Source organism: Artibeus jamaicensis, unplaced genomic scaffold (assembly GCF_021234435.1).
Source record: "Artibeus jamaicensis isolate MK-2021 breed Jamaican fruit bat unplaced genomic scaffold, CSHL_Jam_final contig_519, whole genome shotgun sequence".
Classification (NCBI taxonomy): domain Eukaryota; kingdom Metazoa; phylum Chordata; class Mammalia; order Chiroptera; family Phyllostomidae; genus Artibeus; species Artibeus jamaicensis.
Window position 1 is genome coordinate 9719626 of NW_026521871.1, and position 18706 is coordinate 9738331.

At 38.0% G+C, this 18706-nt stretch overlaps 1 protein-coding gene across 1 annotated transcript in view; it reads left to right on the forward strand.

Moving 5' to 3' along the window:
* Positions 1-18706, forward strand: part of ERC2 (ELKS/RAB6-interacting/CAST family member 2) — a 982831-nt gene that overhangs the window by 289213 nt on the left and 674912 nt on the right. Inside the window, exons 5-6 of the mRNA XM_053669554.1 lie at positions 4526-4600; positions 7325-7366. Of these exons, the coding sequence (XP_053525529.1) occupies positions 4526-4600; positions 7325-7366 (117 nt within the window). The remainder of the gene's footprint in view (positions 1-4525; positions 4601-7324; positions 7367-18706) is intronic.

Consider the following 18706-nt stretch of genomic DNA (forward strand, 5'->3'; position numbering starts at 1 on the left):
AGGGTCTCTACAGATAAATCCTGTAAACACAGAGACTAACAATAGAAGTTTAGTTTTCATGTACACCACCTTCCAATATGGGTGCTCAGCAGACTTTTCAGATGGCATTTGGGGAACCAAGGCTCCTTTATCTTGGGGTTCTGCTAACTTTTGGGGTCTTGAAGTCCTTTACTTTTTTTTAGTAGGCAGGGAAATGGGTGAGTTGAAGACAAGCTAGAAGGCTTTTATGGAAGTTTTGTTTCTCATTTCTACCCACGTTCCACTGGCCAGATAAGTCACATGGCCCATTTCCACACAAGGGTGGTGGTGATGAGGCTTCCTTACAACCACTGTACACCAGCACATTTCAACTGAATTTTTAAGACACGAAACACCCTACTATTTATTTAGTTAAGGGCACTGACTTCTTTTCCCTTAGATTTTCAAATAAAAAAAGGACAATAGCTGATACAACAATAGTCATCTGATGTGAATTAATCAAAATTATACCTATTTTGGCAGATCAATAAAAATATATTTTTTGCTGTGCCATGGAATTTTAGTAATGAGTATGCCATGAGATGAAAAAGGTTAAAATTGCTGCTCTATGCTAATGTGGAGAGGCATGAATCTTCATTGGACAACTGGATCCCTCTTCTACAGTCGGAGTGAGCATTTTAAGGTTTCTAAATCAAAGGGATGGACTACATGTCTGATGTGGGACTTTTAGACAGTCTATGAAATCTGAATGTGGATTACAATCTTCATGTACCTGACATCTTAGGAATTCAGGTGACCCTCAGAAACTGTGAAGTCAGGATTGATTGAAAAATAGTGTAGTTAAGAAAGGAAAATTATAATTCATGAGTAATTAGAGATACTATTAATATTTTATTTTTTATCGAGTGATACAGAGGAACCAGAAACAATATGGATTTTGAGCTGGTTTATAATATAGTAGAACTTGTACAATTACAGAAAATAGAACTCTTGTTGCAAAACTATTGCCACAAGTTTAGCTTTGTTAGTGCATATTTTCCCTTAAAAATGTTTTTGTGCTTGGCAGAAATTTTAACAGCATATGCCTGTACCCGATGGGTTTTATTCGTGTTGTGTTGCTTCTTGGTTTTTTAATTTGTTTTATGCGAGTTTAACCTCTATCCTCAAACTTGCTTATGATTTTTATTTTGGAATTGGGATTGGCTATGGTATGAAATTTTCATGAATTTCATTCTCATCTTTTTTTGCTCAGATGCTTTTAATGACACATTGTATCATAACTGGTGACTTGTGAAATATATTTTTTTGCCACTTACTGTGGAACAACTGACAGGTGACTTACTTTCTGTTTTCTCATCTATAAAATTTTATTGGTCAAGTGATCTCCAGCTCTCTTGGAATTAATGTTTAGGGTTAAGTCACTTTCTATGGAAATTTGAAGTATTATGTGATTCACCCAGTGGGGTGCTGGAACTGGATTATCATAGCCCATGATGGCTGAATAGTGGAAACTTGTTTTAACAACCTATGCTACAAATTAAATATCCAAACTTATGATTAAAGTACTTGTATTAATTTCCTAATTTTTATTATATTTTGTTGTTATCTGTGCTCTTGAGGTTATTATATCTATTGTGTCCATATACTGGAAATGCCCTACAAGGGGGTGTTATTGCACCTCTCTTCTCAGTGATACCACCTAGGTAGCTTGAAGTTGGCCATGCTGGGTGCTATTTGTTATATATTTATCAGTAGCCCATGGGACACACACACAGATCATACTCCACATGATGTGTTGAGGCCTGAAGGAGACAAATAGTGCCAGGAACATTCTAGATGCACAAAAAAGGACAGAAGGATCATTCCTTCAGAAAATCTGTCATTACCATGGAGCCTCAAAAGGACCAGTGTTGCCAGATCCTTGCTTTCCAGAGACTCCAAAAGGACATGGAACCTCTTTCTGTTTCTTTAGTCATACAACAGATTCTAAAATACTTGACTCCATCCCTTTCAGGGATATGTTAGAGGGAAAAAAAAAGTCCTAAATGATGTGAGACCATTTTGAACAATTAAGAAGCACAAATTCAATTCGAATCCTTCTTAAATTGGAGGTTGAGAAAGAGTTTTGCATGAGTTTGTCTGTGCTAGTGACGACTTTGAGAAGAAAAATATGCCCCCCCACGGTCCCCACTGCGACAGTGTGTCGGAGCTGTAATGGTGATTCTGCAGTGCTGGTCCCTGGGCATAGGCACGACTGTCCATCACCAGGTCTTCTTGGGCGCTGACAAGTAAGAACGATGTAATAGGATATGGGCGAAATGTCTGTTTTTGTATCCCGGAAGGACTATATTTTATTCTGGGATTCTGTTCTGACAAACTTTTATGTTGATATATTCTCTTTAAAAAAAATTTATTGTTGTTCAGTCACCATTGTCTTGCCTTTTTCCTCATTGATCTCTCCTACCTTGCCCCCCCCTCCTGCCAACTCCCACAGTCAATCCCTTGCATTATCTGTGCCCATGAGTCCTCTGTTTATGTTCCTTTGCTTGCTCTTTCCCCTTCTGTCCTCTGTTATCCCCCTCCCCTCTGGTCACTGTCAGTTTGTTCTTTATCTCCAATTCTCTGGTTCTATTTTGCTTATTTATTTGTTTTGTTTATTAGGTTCCACTTACAAGTGAGATCATACAGTATTTGTCTTTCAACATCTGGCTTATTGCACTTAGTTCCATCCATAGTGTTGTGAAGGGTAGTAGCTCCTTCTTTCTTTCTGCTGCATAGTATTCCATTGTGTAAATGTACCATAGTTATTTGATCCATTCATTTACTGATGGGTACTTAGGTTGCTTCCAGCACTTGGCTATTGTAAATTGTGCTGCTAAGAAAATTGGGGTTCATAGGTTCTTTTGGATTGGTGTTTCAGGGTTCTTAGGGTATAATCCCAACAGTAGGATTGCTGGATCAAAAGGCAATTTCATCTTTAGTTTTATAAGGAAATTCCATACTGTTTTCCATAGTGGTTGCACCAGTCTGCATTCCCACCTAGAGTGCCCTAAAGTTCCCTTTTCTGCACAACCTCTCCAGTACCTGTTGTTTGTTGATTTATTAATGATGATCATTCCAACTGGTGTGAAGTGGTATCTCATTGTCGTTTTAATTTGCATCTCTCTAATGGTTAGTGATGTTGAACAGTTTCTCATGTGTCTACGGGTCATCTGCATGTCCTCCTTGGAGAAACATTTTAAAAAATGTTTGTAGTCTGCCAGGCCCATGTGGCCTAGTGGATTGAGTGCCAGCCTGCAAAGCAAAAGGTCACTGGTTTGATTCTCGATCAGGGCACATGCCTGGGTTGAGGGCCAGGTCCCCAGTTGGGGGTGTGTGAGAGTCAGCTGATCGATGTTTCTCTCCCTTTCTTTCTCTTTAAAAATAAATAAATAAAATCTTTTAAAAAAGTAAAAAATGTTTGTGGTTCCATGGAATGTAAATGCCTAAAACTACTGCACGTTGACTTTAAATGATTTTTCTAGAAGCAAATAAGTCTTATGGAATTACTCTATATGTGACTTCAATTCAAATAATTCTAATGGAATTACTTTATAGGTAACTTGTATCAGCAGCATGGACATGTGTTGGCACTTTTCTTTACTCCTGTTATTGTCAATTTCATAAAACTGTTGATAATTAATATTGAGAAAATTAAAGCATGAACTGAAAAAAGCCTTGTTTATTTCATCTCTTCTGCAAAGACAATCTTTTAAAGTTTTAATAGAACTGTTCTTTTGAGGAGAGGCATGCAAAAAGTGAGCCGTAAAGCTTAAGGCTTAAGCTTAAAAATTGCAATTGCATTTTTTTTTTTTACCTAAGGAAATATTCATCATATCCCAGAAGTTCTTAAGTCTACATCTGGCTTTCACCATTTTTGTTTCCCCTTTAACACTGTGGATATTAATGCCAGTTTTAATTTCTTGGCACGAACACATCACACAGACATGTGATTTTGAACAAGGACTGAAACTGTAAATTAGGAAGCAGGAGATTCACAGGGTTTCATTAGATCAGTTCACTCCAAAAAGGGACACAGTTGTACTGAAAAGGTTTTACATTGCTCATTTCAAACTTACCTCAGTAGCAAAATGCCATGCGTGCAACAGATTTGCAACTACATTAGTCATTTTCTTTCCTCCGTTTTCTTGCTGTGTTTGTATTGGGAGCGTAGAGCGATGTAATTTAGTAAATTATGATTTGATGGCTGGGCAACAGCCTCAGTGTTGAACAGTATTAGGGCTATAATTACTTGCTGGCTTTGTCAGAGTTGACATTAATTATTGATGGAAGTTTCAGAAATAGCGCATGTGCCAGGAGCTTTGCACCGGAACTCAGGCTCCAGGCAGGAGGGATGCTAAAGAGGGTGGGGGAAGAGGTACCTGTGGCTTGTTTATGTCTGTGCGCAGCAAACCTGTATCTGGTGGGCTGTGTGGTACCTGTGTAAAGGTTATGGTGTAACGGGAGGATGAACCGTCAGGCTTATTTCTATCGTGTTCCTCCCCAGGAACTGCACCGAAGAAGCCAACTTCAGCAGGAGCCAGCCAAGACGAAGGCTCTCCAGACTGTCATTGAAATGAAGGTAGGAGCTGTTCACATTTGTCAAAAACAGCTGTGCCTCTGAAGTTTGTTTAAACTTGATGGTGCCTAACATAAAATGTGAATTGAATGTTGTATTTTTCTCTAGGCACCCTGGTGAGTGATTTTTTTTCCTAAATCTTTTTGCCTTCCTGGGTACATTTAATTTCTTGGCCCTTTAATTAGGATTCTTTTTCTGAGCAAAAGAATAAAGGGCTCAAGTATCCCTTGGCTGAAAGGAGCTGGGTTCTTTTCCAGAGTATGGCCAGTGCTTTCAAGCTTAAGGGAGGTTTTGTGTGTGCTTTAAAAGTAGATTTCTAAACCTGGAAATATTCCTTTTTTCCTCCCACTCACATTACAATGAAAAGGCACCTTGAGAAACTATGATTTGGCAAAGAGAAGGAGTTTTATATGCAATGGAGTCATTTTAATAACTTAAATGGTACTATTAGCAAAATTTACTTATCAATGAATAATACTTTGTCTTGACTCCAGTATTTTCTCCTAACCAAGTGTAGAAGTAATAATTTTTAAGATACTCTCCAGGTATTCTTTTAGCTGTGGAAGCATTAGAGATATGCTATTTAAAAAGAATCAAAGATTCTCCTGGATGGATTTGGGGCATTTAAAGAATAATGAAGTAAATGATGAAGGCCAAGTCATGACATATGATTAAGAAACAGATCTAAATGAAACCCAATTTCTCTGTCAGTATCTAGAAATTTGAAGTCTTTTTCACTTACAGTTTTTGCCAGAAGAGAGCAAATAGTATTTATCTTAAGAATAAATAGCCCTTGATTTAAATTGCTACATAAGGAGAAATAATTCATAACAACAATGTTTGTAATTTAGTAATTTCACACTTGAGGTTAACACTGGTCACCATCAGCCAATAAGACAGTTAAGAAGCTTGCTGGCAGGATAATGATTTTTCTGTCTTTCTTGTAGCACATGATTTGGAATTGTCTACCAAAAAATTCCCATGTCCTGGGGAAAAAGAAGTTAATATGAACTATTGAGTTTTTGGCATGTGCAGTTCTGACTTAGAATTTTTTTTCTGTTCAATCACAGTGTCTTCATCCAAGTAGATTTTTGTGGAAATAATGTAGAACATTTGCTTTCAAACCATATGATTCCCAAAGGTTACACAAGTCAAGTACTCATAATGTATTTGCAGCAAATTGGTTTGAAATGTATTATCTATGGGACTGCCTGCCAGTAAGATTAAAAAAGTAATTGCTGATTTTGGCTCATCAATTCACTTTGAATTTATGTAATTTAAACTTATTTGGAAAAGATACTTCTTCTACACCTGAGGCGGAATGGCTTGCAACTGAGATTTCATCCTCACTTCACATTCATTAGAACCAAATTGGAAACTTTTTTAAGGCGGAAAAAGAAAAGAAAAAAAAAAGGAAAGAAAAAGACAAAAAATGTATTTTAATGATTTATTTATTTTTATTTTTTGCAAAGAGCCAGTCAGTCCCCTCTCTACTCACCTCCACGCATACATCCCACACAGTGAGTAATGGATAAGAAGATGCATGCAAAATCTATTTTCAAATTATTGTGTTTTTTTTTCTTTAGAAAAGAATGCCTTCCAAAAATCTTTGGAGAAACCAGGAATGACATGTCTCCCAGTGCTTTGGGCATTTTCCTAGTAAAGGTCACTATAAAGACAAATTGGTTTGATTCTAGCTTACTGTTTTTAGTATCATATGTTTTGTTGGGAAAAAAATAAATAAAAGCATTCATTTAGGCTATCTACAGTTTATGCCCATACATTATTAGTAAATTGAGTCAGTACTTTTTCTCTTATGACACCAATGCTGCTGATATGTTGAACACATATTTAGGACAAATGATGATCAATACATTTGTCAGGGTATCAAGCCTGGAGTTTTTCTGTTGTCTTTTGGATGCCTGCTCATTTACAAAGCACTGCCTTCTGTTTTGTTGGTGGAGAAGTCTGGGTTCCATTAGCATCTATACTCAACATGCATAAATTGAATTATGGAGGCAGCTGGTAGAGAGGGTCATTTCCTCAGCCGCGTGTGTGCGGCTTGTGATAGAGGCTGTGATCTCATCTGATTTTGTATATTACATCCCTTTAAAATTGGAGGGCACATTGGAAGCCAGAATTTTACAAGCCTTAGGGTTGACTCCCAAATAGTGCTGACCCGTAATCCTGGTGGGTGGAATTCCAGACACTGTTTTGTTTTAACTTAAACACTTTTGGGTAAACATTAATGTTGTCTATAACACATTGGCAAAATCTGAAGTCAAAGGGGGCTTTTCATATAGTAAATTGGATCTATAGTTTCAGGAACATGACAGAATTAAGAGCTTAGAAGTTATCCCTACTTATCCCTTGGTTCTTAGTGAATCTGACCCCAGGTTTTCTCCACACATATCCTCTGTATCAACTCAAGAAAGGTACTTATTGTGAAAATCTGTGAAATCTTGCCCAACCCAAATACTTTAGACCCACAATCTCACACTTCTAGTGACTCTCTACATATCCCTCAGTGCTTTTAGAGTTGTGAAGATACCTCGTTGTGGGGCAAGCCTTGGAGAGGACGATTTGCTCACATCACAACAGAGGACCATTTTCTGGCGACCATCACCTTTGTTGCCAGCCAGCTGAGCCAGGGGAGCTAAAGTCACCTGAGTGAAAATGAAGGGAAGCAAAGTGAATTAAAGTTATTTGTGATTTATCTTCTTGCAGGAAACTCCAAATTTTAATTTTGATCCCGATTTGGTCTGGCAGGTATGTTCCAGGTTTGCACTGTTAGAGCACTGTGTGTGTTTCTCAGAAAAGTTAGTTTTCTTGTGGGTGTTGCAGTGTTCCTCCTTTTCTTACTTTTGTGTCTAAAAATTCTTCACTAAGCTCCTCTTTTCTACTCTTATGTAGAACTCTCAATAAAAATGGCTGTTTAGAGGTGTTTAACCCCCTTTTTTCCTTCTTTAATGTTAAGTCTTTTGAAAGAATGTATTTTTAATCTACTTTAACTGTAAATTTGACATGGCATAAACATGATGTTCAAAAGTTGCACTTTCTTGGGTTCATTCATAAAGCTATATCCATTTTTTTAAGGACACTGAATTACAGTAATGACAGTACTTGTCAGATAATCCCAATTTTTTTCTTTGTTAGTCAGAACTTCTAAACAAATCAAAATCTAATTCAAAATGGCTTAAGCCAAAAGGAAATTTATTGGCTCATGTAAATGGAAAAAATACCCCAGGAGTATTGCTTCAAGCATAGCTTAATCCAGGAGTTCAAAATATATTCACAGATCCCATTTTCTCTCATTCCACCACGTATTTTGGCTTCCTTTATGGGAGCTTCATTTTCAGACCACCTCTTTCTGCCTGTCTGAACAAGATGGCTGCAGCAGCTCCAACAACCACAGAAGGAAGTAACAGGAAGAAAGTTGTGTTTTTTAAAAAATGCAAAAAACCCATACTGTTTTCCACAGTGGTTGTACCAGTCTGTGATCCCACCAACAATGGATTAGGGTCCCCTCTTCTCCACAACCTCTCCGACATTTGTTGTTTGTTTCTTTGTTTATGATGGCCATTCTGATTGGTATAAAGTAGTATCTCATTGTGGTTTTAATTTGCATCTCTCTGATAGCTAGTGATATTGAGCATCTTTTCATGTGTGTCTGGATCTTCTGTATGTCTGTTCAAATCCTTTGCCCACTTTTTAATTGGGTTGCTTGTCTTCTTAGAGTGGAATCGTTTAAGTTCTTTGTATATTTTGGAGATTGAACCCTTGTGTGAGGTATCATTGGCAAATGTTTTCCCATACAGTTGGTTCTCTTTTTATTTTAATACTATTTTCTTTAGCTGTGCAGAAGCTAAGCATTATGCTGAGTGAAATAAGCCAGGTGTTCGAAGACAAATACCATATGATCTCACCTTTAACAGGAAGCTAAACAACAAAACAAAGAAGCAAGGAAAATAAAACCAAAGCCCCTAAAATAGAGAACAGGGGGACAGTGACCAGAGGGGAGAGGGGAGGGAATTTCAGGGGAAAAAGGGGAGGGATTTACAGGAACTAGAATAAAGGACACATGGACAACAACTAAGGGGGGTGGAAATGGGAAGGAGGTGGGGAGCACTGGGGGGTGGGCTGGGATGGGACTAAAAGACAGAAAACTGTACTTGAACAATAATTAAATAGAAAAATTAAAAAAATGCAAAAAACCCAACCAACCCTAATAATAATTACTGAGATAGGGCATAAAACCTCATTCAAATGTAACAGCTCAGGCTGAAAAGAAAATGCATTAAGTTCCCTAGTTCTCATTTGCTTATGAATTACATGGCACTCAAGAAAAACAAGCTTTATGCTAGCACTAAACTCAGCAGAATTTATCAAATGGGACATATATGTGATACTAGGGTTTTAGTAAAAGTTGCAGAAAATATACTTGATCTGATGAAAGTGGTTTAAGAAGTGAAGGGCGTAATGTCACCATGGGACGGTATCTCTGTGACAAATGAAGTGAGGATTGTGAGTGTTTAGCTTTCTAGTCACATGACCAGCCAGGGCACGTGTGTGCCATGTGTGGTTCTTCTAGAGTACCAGGCTTTGCTATGGGAACCGCACTGTAAGTAATTCAAGATGAAACTTGACTAAATAGCCTACTTATAGTTGTGCTGTTGGTGAAAAAAATGTAACTTTGCATTCAGGTGCTAAACTTTAGTGATGAGGTCGATTTTTGCTAATAAAACTAAAAACCAAGCCTTGTCTTTGTGCTCAGGAGGATGATTACTCTTCTACTCCATGAGGTTGAGCTGACTGGCAGTTGAGTTAAGTTTCCTTTAAAAGGTACCTTGTTGTTTGGTCAGACCCAGCCATTTCAGTTCCATCAGGCATGGAAGGAATGTGCTGAAACATGGAGAAGGCAAGAGCTACTCGCCAACCCAAGGTCACACAAGCTAAGGAGGGATTTTGATTCCCAACCTAGGCCATTGATTGCACACCACTTTTCACTGTAAACTTAATTCAGATCTTAGGATCTAATCAGTAAAACCATGTAATACCTGAAATGTTTTTCTGGATGCAGGTTTATTTCATCTGTCTTTGGAACTGTTACTTCTTAGAGTCTAAACACTAAACTCTATTTAGAATTATTTCTTCTCCCAGAATGATGGGTTCATATAAAATTTGTGTCAAGCCTAGTTTTTCTAGTCAAGCCATTATGATGGATTTTAGGACTTAAAAGATGCCTGGGCTCTTTTTGTGGCAATTGAAAAAAACAACAGCAATAAGGACAATGATACCACCTGTACCGCCAGTGACAGCCCACAGCTCAAACACCACTAACCACACATGGGTAGGCAGGTGTAGGGAACGTGGCATATAAAAACTTGCAAATAGGCATAATTAGCCAATTTTTACAGATGAGAAAGCCATGTTTGAGAGAGGGTAAGCAACCTCCCCAGGGTTCTATAGCTAGTCAGTTGGCAGTTAACATTTGAACACAGGTTTATCCTTCAAAGATCTTATACCTCTAGTTCTCTGGTCTGCTTTTACTGAAGGTGGCTCATACATTCAATTGGTTTTACTGTGAACACTTATTTTGTAAATTATGCATTGAGGTTTGCATCATAGAACAGGTTGAGGCAGCTCATGAGAACTGGAAAGGTCTATGTGGTATTTTTGATTAGATCAAGGCCTGGTGTATTTTGTGCTATAAAGCAAGACTCACCCTTTCTACATGTATGTGTTATCAGCCTTCAAAGTTGGCTCCAAATATGTGCCCTACAGCCAACATATTCCCTGTTCCTCCCCTTAGTTTTAAGTCTTGCTCTGAAGTCTTTAAAACAGTGTGGAACATAACTCATTTAAATTTGGAAAGCCCTGTGTTTTTGATGTGCACTATCCATTTATAATACCAAAAATTGTCCTTTAGCTTATTTTTTTCTTGAGAAATTTCTTCATCTTTTCATTTTTCAACTTAAAAAAAAGAACCTTTTTCCTACTTAACTATTTTTTTAAATAAGGAGGGAAATGTGGGTTTTAAGTTATAGCCAGAAAAAGCAAAATGTCAAGTTAAATGTTAGCTCTGGATGATATATAGTTGTCATTTAGAAGAAGCAAGGAAGATTAAAAAAAAATGAGACTTCTTTTCTTCTTTGCCCAAAGTCTTATGATGTGTTTGATTCTAAATGAGTTACCAGTTGATGATTTCTGCAATAAACAGGTTCAGTTTGTGTAAATTTAACTCCTGAAGTTGAGTCACAAACACCAGTGTTTATCATGCATCTATTTTGTACACAGCACTGTGGAGGGCCTTTCATAAAAACTGAGCTCAGTCTTTAAGACGTTAATGGAAGAAGTATGTAAACCAGGGTCTAAATAGTGACCTAAAAATGGCAAAATGGGTTGCAGGGGCTCAGAATATACCAAATAAGAGAGGGGTGGAGGATGCTTCTTGGAGGAGGCAGCATGTGAGGAGAGCCTTGATCCCTAGAGACTGGCATGATCTTTTTTTTTTTTAAATTTATTTTTTTACTGATTATGCCATTACAGTTGTTCTATTCCCCCCTTTATTCCCCTCCACCCTACTCCCCCATCCCCACCATTACCCCCCCTTTAGTTTATGACCATGTGTCTCAAGTTCTTTAGATTCTATTATTTCCCATACTAATAATAGAATCTAAAGAACTTGTGACACATGGTCATAAACTAAAGGGGGGGTAATGGAAACACACCAAGGCACATCATCATTACATTAGCCAAGATTAAAATGAAGGAGAGAATTCTAGAAGCAGCAAGAGCTAAGGGGACAGTCACCTACAAAGGAGTCCCCATCAGACTGTCAGTGGATTTCTCAAAAGAGACCTTACAGGCAAGAAGGGGCTGGAAAGAGGTATTCCAAGTCATGAAATCCAAAGACCTACAACCAAGATTGCTCTATCCAGCAAAACTTTCATTTAGAATGGAAGGACAGATAAAGTGCTTCTCAGATAAGATCAAATTCAAGGAGTTCATCATCACCAAGCCCTTATTATATGAAATGTTAAAGGGACTTTTCTAAGAAAAGGAAGTTAAAAAAACATGAACAGTGAAAGGACAGCAAACTCACAGTTATTAACAACCACACCTAAAACAAAAGCAAACTAAAAAGACAGCTAGATCAGGAGTGGAAACATAGAAATGAAGATCTCAAGGAGGGTTAGCAACAGGGGAGTGGGAGGAGGAGAAGGGGGGAGAAGGTACAGAAAATAAGTAGCATAGACGGTAGGTGGCATGATCTTGATAAAAGGGAGAAGGATGGTTTATTAACAGTGAGAACAATGTGAGCAAGGCCAACACAGATGGAAAGTATGAGGAGTGTCCAAGGAAGAGCAGGTCATTCAGTTTGGTTGAGAGACTAGATTTTAAAAGCAATGGAAGATCAAATTAAACCATAAGAAAGTGAGAGAAAAGAAATAAAGCTATTCAGTTGTCTGTTGATGAGTATTTAGAATGCTTCTGTATCTTGACTATTATAAACAGCCCTGTAGTAAACATAGGGATACAGATTTCTTTTTGAATTAGTGTGTTAGATTTGTTTCGATAAATACTCAGAAATGGAACTGCTAGGTTATAAGATAGTTGTATTTTTAATTTTGTAAGGAAGCTCCGTACTGTTTTCCATAGTCGCTACACTAATTTACAATCCCACCAACAATGCGGGTTTCCTTTTTCTCCACATCTTCACCAACACTTATTTGTTGATTTTTTGATAATAGCATTCAGGTGTGAGGTGATATTTCATTGTGGTTTTAATTTCTATCTCTCTGATGAGAGATACAACCCTAATTTAAAAATTAGGCATGTTGAGCATCTTTTCATATGTCTACTGGCTTTCTGTTGTCCTTCTTGGAGAAGTGTCTGTTTAGGTCCTCTGCCCATCTTTTTGTTTGTTTTGGTGTTGAGTTGTATCAGTTCTTTCTAAATTTTGGATATTAACCCCTATCAGATATATCATTGGCAAATATCTTCTTCCATTCAGTAAGTTGTCTTTTATTTTGTCGATGTGGTAGATATATACTATGGAATATTACTTGGTTATAAGAAGAATGAAATCTTACCATTTGCAACAATATGGATGGACCAAGTGAAATAAGTCAGACAGAGAAAGACAAATACCATATGACTTCACTTATTTGTGGAACCTAAAGAACAAAATAAAGAAACAAACAACAGAAACAGACTCATAGATACAGAAAACCAAGTGAGGGCTGCCGGAAGGGAGGGCACCTGGGGGTCTGAGTGAAAAAGGTGAAGGAATTAAGAGGGACAAACTGGCAGTTACAAAAGAGTCATGGGATGTAAAGTGCAGCCCAGGGAATATAGTCAATATATGATAATTATTATGTATGGTGCCAGGTGGGGACTAGACTTATCAGGGCAAGTATTTTGTGAATTGTATAGATGTCCAACCACTATGCTGTATACCTAAAGCGATTATAAAATAAAAATTGAATGTCAACTGTAATTGAAATATTCAAAACAAGAAATAAAGATAAAAGTTGAAGTTAATGAAATACAAATCAGACATATACTAGAGGAAAATACCTAAACCAGGGGTGTCAAACTCATTTTCCCTGGGGACCACATCAGCCTACATGGTTGCCTTCAAAGGGCTGAATGTAATTTTAGGACTGTGTACATGTAACTACTCCTTAACAGTTAAGCGAGAGCTCAGCGCTGCCGCCAGGTAGAAACAAGCTGCTGGGCTGGATAAAACAAGGTGGAGGGCCGGATTTGGCCTGCGGGTTTTGTGTTTACCACCTGTGACCTAAACTAAATGCTGCTGCTTCTTTTTTTTAAAGACACATTTGTCAGCGTCATGATTAGACTATACAAGTGCTGCTGCTTTTAAGAGATTAACAAAGATGCAAATCCTGGTTAGAATCAAAGAAAATAGCACAGACTACCATTATTGGGAATGAAAGAGGGCCTTTGCTATGAATCTTACTGACAATAAAAATCTGAGAGGATTTTATTAACAGTGTTATGATAATAAAGTTGAAATTTTAGATATATTCTTTTAAAAATACAAGTTGTCAAAACCACATGTGAAGAAATAAAATATCTGAGTTGCATATATGTAAAAAAATCATTCCAGTCCCGGCTGGCGTGGCTCAGTGGATTGAGTGCCAGCCTGCAAACCAAAAGGTCCTCGGTTTGATTCCCAGTCAGGGCTCATGCTTGGGTTGCAGGCCAGGTTCCCGGTTGGGGGCACGCAAAGGCAACCAATGTGTATCTCTTGCACATTGATGTTTCTATCCTCTTTTTTCCTCTATTCCTCTCTCTCTCCACCCCACAAAATAAATAAATAAAATCTAAAGCAAATTTTTAAATGATTCTAGAATTTTAAATCTCACCACCACCACTAACAACGCCTCCTGATAATTTAAAAAGCAAACCAAACAAAATAACGGCAGGCCCAGATGGCATCTTCAGTGGATTTTTCTAAACATGTGAAGAAAAAAATTACATCAATCATACAGAAACTATTCTAAAAAATAAAAAAGGGGAACACCTCCCATCCTAGTTTTGAGGCCAATATGACTTTGATATTAATACCCAACAAAGCCATTACAAGAAAGGAGGTTTACAAACAACCTCTTTCAAACCTGATGTAAAATATCCTGGTGAACTGAATCCAGTGACAATTAAATCACGGGACTAAATTGCGCTTGTTCCAGGAATGCAAGGACTTACTTTTGGTTATCAATCAGTATTATTTACCAAATATCAAATGTTATTTAATAGGATAAAGCAGTAAAATTAATATAATTTTAGTAAACGTGGAAAAAGCATCTGATAAGTACAACATCCAGCCAGGACTCCCCCCAAAATAATAATAATGCTTTTGGAAACTCAGATTAGGAGAGGATTTTCTTAATCTAATAAGAGGTAGCCACAAGAAAGCTATAGAAAACTTTTTTTTTTTGGTTATTAAATAATGAAAGCTTTCCATGTGGAACAAGGAACAGGACAAAAATGCCTATTACTGTCACTGGGGTTCAGCAATGTTCTGGGCATCCAAAGTACAGGAATTAGAAAGGAAGAAGTAAAACCACTTTTATTCACAGGCACTGTAGTTTGTAAGGAGTCTCAATCCATGTAGAAACTAATATTAGAGTAATAAATGAACTTAGCCAGATAGGTCGTCAGTATTTTATTTTTATTTCTTTTTCTCTTTTTAAAAAAGGAGTGTATTCATTTTTTAAAAAAGATTTTATTTATTTTTAGACAGAAGAGAAGAGAGGGAAGGAATCATCAATATGTGGTTGCCTCTCACATGCCCCCTACTGGGGACCTGGCCAGCAACCTAGGCATGTGCCCTGACTGGGAATCAAACTGGTGACCCCACTGGTTTGCAGACCAGCACTCAATCCACTGAGCCACACCAGCCAGGGCAGTTGTCAGTATTTTAAAATGAATCATATTTCTACATTCCAGTAACAATTACAAAATGAAATTTAGAAAACAGTATCATTTATGATGGTATTGAAAAAAAAAAAAAGAAAATATCCAGGAACAAATCTAACAATGGTTGTACAAGATCTAACTGAAAAAGAAGATACAAAATGTAATTATATACAGAGTAACCAAAATATTGAAACTAATGAAATAGCTATTAATAATAGACTAGATAAATACTGGAGATTTATACAATGAAATGCTGTACGGCAATGAGAAGGACCAAACTATTGCTTCATGTAATAGCATGATTGAATACCTCCAAAACAGTGTTGAAAGAAATCATACAAGAACACACACAATATGATTCTGTTCTTATGTATTTCAAATAAAGGCAAAAGTAACCAGTGGTGTTAGATGTCTGGATAGTGGTTTATATGGAGAAGGAAAAAGGCATGGAGGTTGAAAGAAGGCATGAAGGAAACTTTTGGAGTACTAGTAACATTTTTTAAAGATTTTATTTATTTATATTTAGAGACAGGGGAAGGGAGGGAAAGAAGGAGAGAAACATCAATGTGTGGTTGCCTCTCACACAGCCCCTATTGCTGGCCTGGCCCACAACGAGGTATGTGCCCTGACTGGGGATTGAACCAGCGACCGTTTGGTTCACAGGCAGCACTCAATATACTCAGCCACACCAGCCAGGGTATAATATTCTGTTTCATGGTCTGATTTGCATGTGCCCAGGTAGAGTCACTGTGTCATAATTCATCATGATGAAAATCCATGATTTGGCTATCTTCTTATATATAATATATTTTAACAGTTCACTTAAAAATAAAGGAAGAACAACTCAACAATAAAAAGGTAAATAATGCTATTAAAAATTGGGCAAAGGATTTGAATAGACATGTCCCATAGAAAACATACATATGGTTCTGGCCAGTGTGGCTGAGTTGCTTGAGCATCAGCCTGTAAACCAAAAAGGTTGCTGGTTTGGTTCCCAGTCTGGGCATGTGCTTGGGTTGCTGGTTCAGTCCCAGTCAGGTGTGCGTGAGATGCAACAGACTGATGTTTCTCTCTCATATTGGCGTTTCTCTCCCTGTGCCTAAAATCAATATGTAACAAAAATTTAAAAAAAGAAAACATGCCAATGGTCAAGAAGGATAGGAAAATATGTCCAAAATGTTTTGTTGTTAGTGAAATGCAAATCAAAACCACAGTTAGATATACTTTATCCACCACCCGGATGGCTAAAATAAAAAGGACAACAAATATTGGGAGAGATGTGGAAAAATCTTCTATATAGAGGGTAGTAATGTAAAATGGTTTAGTCCATTTTAGAAAAGTATTTGGCTGTTCCTCAAAAGGTTAAACATAGTGTTACCATGTGACCCAGTAGTTCTTCTCATAGTTATATACCTTAACTGAAAACATACATACATTTAAAAAAACAGTACACAAGTGGCTCACATCACCATTATTTTTTTTGTTTTTTAAAAATATATTTTATTGATTATGCTATTACAGTTGTCCCATTTCCCCTCCTTTATTGCCCTCCACCCTGTACACCCCCCCTCATTCTCCCTGCTTTAGTTCATATCCATGGCTCCTACATATAAGTTCTTTGGCTTCTACATTGCCTATACTATTCTTAACCTCCCCCTGTCTGTTTTGTACCTACCATTTATGATTCTTATTCCCTGTACCTTTTCTCCCATTCTCCCCCCTCCCCTTCCCCACTGATAACCCTCCATGTGATCTCCATTTCTGTGACTCTGTTCCTTACTTGTTGTTTGCTTAGTTCATTTTTGTTTTTGTTTTTAATGTTCAGTTATTGATAGTCGTGAGTTTGTTGCCATTTTACAATGAGTTTGTTTGTTTTGATCTTCATCTTTTTCTTAGATAAGTCTCTTTAATGTTTCATATATTAAGGGCTTGGATGATGAACTCCTTGAACTTGACCTTATCTGGGAAGCACTTTATCTGCTTTTCCATTCTAAATGATAGCTTTGCTGGATAGAGTAATCTTTCCTTGTCTTTTAAGACTTAGAATACTTCTTTTTTTTTTTTAACTTTTTTTTTATTGATTATGCCATTACATGTGCTCTATTCCCCCCTCCATTCCCCTCCACCCTGCATACCCCTCCCCCACCATTTCCCCCTTTAGTTCATGAACACGTGTCTCAAATTCTTTAGATTCTGTATTTCCCCTGCTATTCTTACCCTCCCCCCTATCTATTTTCTATCTACTGTCTATGCTACTTATTTTCGGTACCTTCTCCCCCCTTCCCCTCCTCCCACTCCCCTGTTGCTAACCCTCCATGAGATCTTCATTTCTATGGTTCTGCTCCTGATCTAGCTGTCCTCTTAGTTTGCTTTTGTTTTAGGTGTGGTTCTTACTAACTGTGAGTTTGCTGTCCTTTCACTGTTCATCTTTTTTATCTTCTTTTTCTTAGGTAAGTCCCTTTAACATTTCATATAATAAGGGCTTGGTGATGATAAACTCCTTGAATTTGGTCTTATCTGAGAAGCACTTTATCTGTCCTTCCATTCTAAATGAAAGTTTTGCTGGGTAGAGCAATCTTGGTTGTAGATCTTTGGTTTTCATGACTTGGAATACCTCTGCCCAGCCCCTTCTTGCCTGTAAGGTCTCTTTTGAGAAATCAGCTGACAGTCTGATGTGAACTCCTTTGTAGGTGACTGTCCCCTTAGCTCTTGCTGCCTCTAGGATTCTCTCCTTCATTTTAATCTTGGCTAATGTAATTATGATGTGCCTTGGTGTGTTCCTTCTTGGGTCCAACTTCTTTGGGACTCTCTGCGCTTCCTGGATTTCTTGGAAGTCTATTTCCTTTGCCATCTTGGGGAAATTCTCCTTTATTATTTGATCAAATAAGTTTTCCACTGGTGGCTGTTCCTTTCCCCCTTCTGGTACCCCTATAATTCGAATGTTGGAATGTTTAAAGATGTCCTGGAGGTTCCTAAGCTTCTCCTCATTTTTCTGAATTCTTATTTCTTCATTCCTTTCTGTTTGATCATTTTTTTCTTCCTTCTGGTCCACTCCCTTGATTTGAGTCCCAATTTTCTTTCCATTACTATTGGTATTCTTTGTATCACCATTCATTTCAATTAGTTTAGCTTCCATATGTTTCTCTAATTTGTGACTAAAATCCACCAGTTCTGTAAGGATCCTGATAACCAGTGTTTTGAACTGTGCATCTGAAAGACTGGCTATTTCTTCATCACTTAGGTTCTGGGGCTCTGAGTTGTCCTAGAGCCATTTTTGGTCTATTCATGCTGTTAAGTGAGCGGAGCGAAGCCTTAGTTGTTTACCAGGACGGGGAGACCCAGGTCGCTGGTTTGTGATGCTGTGTGTGGGGGCGTGGTCAGAGAGGGAGCAATGGCGGTCCCCCTCCGCTAGCCCAGCGCATCCAGTCACTCCGCACGCCTGGGGTTTATCCGATCAGAATTGTGCGAGCCTGCTGCCCCGCGCCGGCTTCCCTTCTCATTGGCTTCTCCGCACATAAATGCGCGCGACCGACCAACCGACCGACCGCCGCGCCTCTTCCCTGTGCGCTCCGGCAGCCAGCTCGCTCTCGATCAACGCCCTCGGTTGCTGCCTGCGCGCACCGCGCACCGCCCCGGGAATTTTTTCTTGCTAACCTGCTC